General features: G+C 45.9%; 1 protein-coding gene across 2 annotated transcripts in view; it reads right to left on the bottom strand.

Annotated features, from left to right (window-relative positions):
* Positions 1–658: 658 nt before the first annotated feature.
* The window catches only part of LOC108973721 (protein lava lamp), a 15,464-nt gene continuing 11,778 nt past the window's right edge, over positions 659–4,344 (bottom strand). For both annotated transcript variants that reach the window (XM_018941162.1, XM_018941163.1), the window contains exons 7-10: positions 1,739–3,766; positions 1,569–1,680; positions 1,351–1,499; positions 659–1,276 (exon numbers count right to left, since the gene is read on the bottom strand). In XM_018941162.1, coding sequence (XP_018796707.1) covers positions 1,191–1,276; positions 1,351–1,499; positions 1,569–1,680; positions 1,739–3,766 — 2,375 coding nt within the window. In that variant the 3' untranslated portion in view covers positions 659–1,190. The remainder of the gene's footprint in view (positions 1,277–1,350; positions 1,500–1,568; positions 1,681–1,738; positions 3,767–4,344) is intronic.

The following is a 4,344-nucleotide window of genomic DNA, read 5'->3' as shown; positions in this document are numbered from 1 at the left end:
CTTTGTCCTTTCCCCATGTGTTGCCGGCTAATGACTTAAGGATTTTGATGCGGTAATCAAAAAATGGAGTTTCGAGAAAAACGCGTTTAAAGTTTTACGTTAACTTTCGGGCAGCGTAATAGATAGATAGATAGTTCGCTCCACCGGTCTAGTTGCCACGTCACTAAAATGGCTATAACTTTGAAAATAATTTGAGTTTTGAAAAATCCTTTTAGGGAGATATTGAATTGAATATCAAAACTATCGAATTATGAAATAAAAAATTTTCGATTTTTTCAAATTTCTAGACTAGAATACCCCCTTAGAAATTCTTACAAACACGCTCATTCCTCTGAAAGTATTAGCCGATTTAACTTCAAATTTCCGGAGAATTATCCCCAATATATTAAAGTTCGACATATGAAAATAATTTGGAATTTCGCAATACCTATGTCAGGGGTACTTGGGTTCCGATGTGGGGTTTCGCAGCCAAAAGCGAGCATAGTCGGATTTACAACAGAAAAAAGCGAACAATGCGCTACCCCCGACTCTCAAGGCGAATTAGTTTTTATTTTTCAAAAATAAGACCGTACACATAAATATGTATATAAATGCCCCATTTTTAATTAACAATACAAATGTTAGTTAAAGCCACCTTAAGTAAATGAAAAATAAACAGTTAAGCAAACACAAAGCTTATGGTTACAATTTGTATTTCTTCACTATCATTCAACATAATTCCAATAATTTTCTAAATAGAGTTTTTCATTAATTCCTCTCTACAACTACAATATGCATACATTTTACACTACAGAATGAAAGTTAGTTTTAGGTATATACTTTTTGAATTGCGCAGTTATTAAATAAGCTTTCAAAATAATAAAAACAAAACTGCAGCTGCATTATTTACAGAATGTTTTTTTTTTTTTTTTGTTTTTTGTTTTGTTAAATATGTATTAAATCGAACGAAAATAAGGTACATTTATAAAACTTCGTTTTATAGTATTATCGTGGAATAACATTGGAGGCGACAACAACTGATGTACGCTTGTTGTATGCATAACGGCGCATAGCGGTAAACCGCCGCTAAACGCAATACAGCCTGAGTGATGATTACAACGGTTTTGAAGCAGTGTTTGGTGCGCTTTCGCTGAAATTCGTATATTGTCACGACGGGTATGTGTTGTTGTTAATATTGTATATTTATTGCTTTAATTTGGCACAGAACCGCCAGCATCGGGCTTATTGCCCCACAGCCAGTTCAGCAGCACAGATGACGGTGATTGGCCGCTTTGAGCTGATTAAAGAGAAATGAATAAATAAATTGATTAAATTGACACTCGTGAGCGATTGGAATTAGCTTGCAGTTACCTGCATCGGTGCCGACTAACTCGGAGACAGCGGCCGGCGGCATTTTGGCCACATCCTGTTGTATCTTTTCCATTTGCCGTATGCGCTGATCGCGTTCCTCTTTAATCACCTTGTCCTTGGAATGATTGACAGTTTGCAACTGAGACAATCTAAATTAGATTATACGAATAGAAATAATTATTAGACTTGTGTTTAGTGTGGCTTGATAATCCGCTTACTTTTGGCTCAATTCAGTGGCTGAGTCACCGGCGGCTGCAGCCGAGCGCGGTTGACTGGACACGGCTGCAGTTGGTGACGTAAGGGCGGCGTTATCGGCGGGCGCGCTGGGAACTAAACGAAAAATATGGTTAACGAAAAACAAAAAAAAAAAAACAGAAATAAAACTCACGCTCGACGTAATTCGTTGCCGCTTTGATGGCCTCCACTTGGCGCAGCGTATTCGACAGTTTCAGTTGCAGTGTGTCACGCTCCTCCAGCAGCGAAACCAGCTCCAACGTCATCTCCTCGCAACGCATGTCGCGCTGATGCAGCATATAGAGCGCGAAATCTAATTCCGATTTCGGCACAAGTGTCGCGTCATTGCCGCTGGGCGTATTGGCGGGGCGTCGCGATTCGGGCGGCATGCCGCCACTGATGCCGCTATGTGAGGAGGTGTTTTGCAGTTTGAAGGGATCATATTGTGCCGCCAAGCGCGCATACTCCGCCGAACGAATGGCCAGCTGCTCCTTCAGCGTGACGATTTCCATCTCCTGACTTTCGAGCGCCGCCTGCATTTTCTCGATTATCGCGTCAGCATCCGACTCATGCTCTTCGTTGATGATACGGTGACGTAGTGGCGTGCCATCTTTAGAGGCGGTGCCCGATGATGTGCCTGATTGGCTAGTCGATACGGAAGCGGGCGTTGACGTAGCGGTTGTTTCAGCGGAGTTGCCTGGCTGGGTGCCTTGCTCGTGCGACTGTGCCTGGCGCTGTGCAGCGGCGGCTATTTCGTCGCGCAGCCGCGCCTCGGTCATTTTAAACTCACCTTCACGCTGTTCCAAATGTTCGCGCCACATCTTGGCGATCTCGCCGCATTTCTGCTCGACAATTGCCTCCCACTGCGCATTCAACGCGGCGTAATCGGCGGGCGTGGCTGCAGGCGGCGCTCCGGGTCCGGCGGCAGCATTACCGTTCGCTCTGAGCGCCTCGATTGTGCGTCGCAGTTCGGCGATTTCAATGTTTTGTGTGTCGAGCTGCAGCGCTGCTGCTTTCAGCTTGTCTTCGTTTTCGAGACTGCTCATCACGTGATTGTTCAGCACCTTCAGCTCCTCTTCCATGTGGTGCTTTTCGCTTTGCAGCGCTTGCAATTGTTGTTCCAGTTTCGTGATGTGCTCACGCAGCTGCGTGCTTTCGCCATCCAAGTCGCTCTTCTTCGCCTGCATTTCGCTGGTGATTTGCACAGCGAGATTGTGCTCCAGCTCTTGCTTGTCGTCCTCCAAGTTTTTCACTTGCATCTTCAGCAAATGTATCTCTTGATTCTTCGTTAGTATTTCTAGCACCAGCTTTTCCGTTTGGTCCTCGCGCATCAAATCCTCAATGCGCTGCTTCAAATGCATTATTTCCGACTCCTTCTCTTGCAATTGCGCATTGAGCTCGTCGACATCGACAGCGGCGCTCAAGCTGCCAACCGACACTGTAGCGCTTGCTTGTTGAGTCAAGTCTTTTTGCAACACTTGTACGCGCTGTTCCAAAGCTTCATATTGCGCGCGAAGTTGTTGGTTCTCTGCGCTTAACTGTGATGTTTCGGCTTGTTGCGTGGCCACTGCCACGGCGTTCGCCTGTCGCAGTTCCTCATTCGCTTGCAACAACTCGGCATTCTTTGTTTGTAGCTCCAGTAATTGTGACTGCACCGTTGTCAAATCCCTCTCGAGTCGCGCCAGCTCTGCTTTCGCTTGCTCTAAGTTGCTTTCGGCCTTGGAAAGCGCCGCCTTCAGTGTTTCTTCCTGCGCACTGGTCGCTGAAGTTGCGGCCAAATTCTGTTCTGCTTGCTGTAAGTCCGCATTTAACTGCTCTTCGCGCGCCTTCAAGCGATTCAACTCACCAGTTTGCTCTTCGCATGTCGCGTGCAGTGTATTGTACTTCTCTTGCAGCTGATGATGTCCCACCTTCAGTTCATTGTATTTCGCCTTCTCTGCGCTCTCAGTCGCTGTAAAGTCGATGTCACGTGCGCTCAGTTGTTGTTGCAATATTTTCTGTGCCTCTTCTGCGCGCTGCACATTTGCTTTTTCATCCTCCAACAGCGCTTGGAGTTCTTGTCGGTCGACATTGATGTCCGCTATCTCGGCTGTCAGCTCAGCAATGCGCAGATTGAGTTGTTGCTTCTCTGTTTCCCATGTAGATGGTGGTGCGGGCGGGGCGTACTGCTCATACGCGCCGGCTATCGTGGGAAATATGGTAGTTTGATATAGAAGTATAATTATTTACGATTGAAGAAGGATTAGATAAGTTGCCATCAACGTCATCTAACGGTAGGCACAGGAAACGAGGACCTAAGAGGAAACATGGACCAAAGGGGAAACATGGACCAAAGGGAAAATCGTGAGTAGGGTTAGCCAGGCATACAAAGAGGGGCTAGACAGACTAATTGCACGCTGGACATATGTTTGATATGTCAGGGTCTATTATGGGTAAGTAGAAGTTTAACCTGCCACAGTCCTTGTCGGAAACTAGTTGTGTCCAAAGTCTGGTCGGCTTATTGTTTTATGTCGTCGATGTAGTTGAGGAATTACCTCTTGATGTTCTTAGTAGACGTTCCGCTACAAGCAATTGTCTACAGGGCTAATTTCTGCAAAAGGACCCCAGCAGGAACTGCTTTGAGAAAAGTTCATTATGCTCGTTAACTGAGACTATACGGACCTCACTATGGTGCACTTTTTGGGAGCTATACTGGTGGTTTGCTAGACTCAGGTGGTGTGTGAAGGTCGGGAGTAGCAAGGCCTCAAGTGTCTTCACTAC

Source organism: Bactrocera latifrons, unplaced genomic scaffold (genome assembly GCF_001853355.1).
Source record: "Bactrocera latifrons isolate USDA-ARS-PBARC rearing strain unplaced genomic scaffold, ASM185335v1 scaffold_5, whole genome shotgun sequence".
Lineage (NCBI taxonomy): Eukaryota > Metazoa > Arthropoda > Insecta > Diptera > Tephritidae > Bactrocera > Bactrocera latifrons.
Note: the sequence above shows the minus strand (reverse complement) of the source record. Positions and strands in the feature narration are given on the sequence as shown.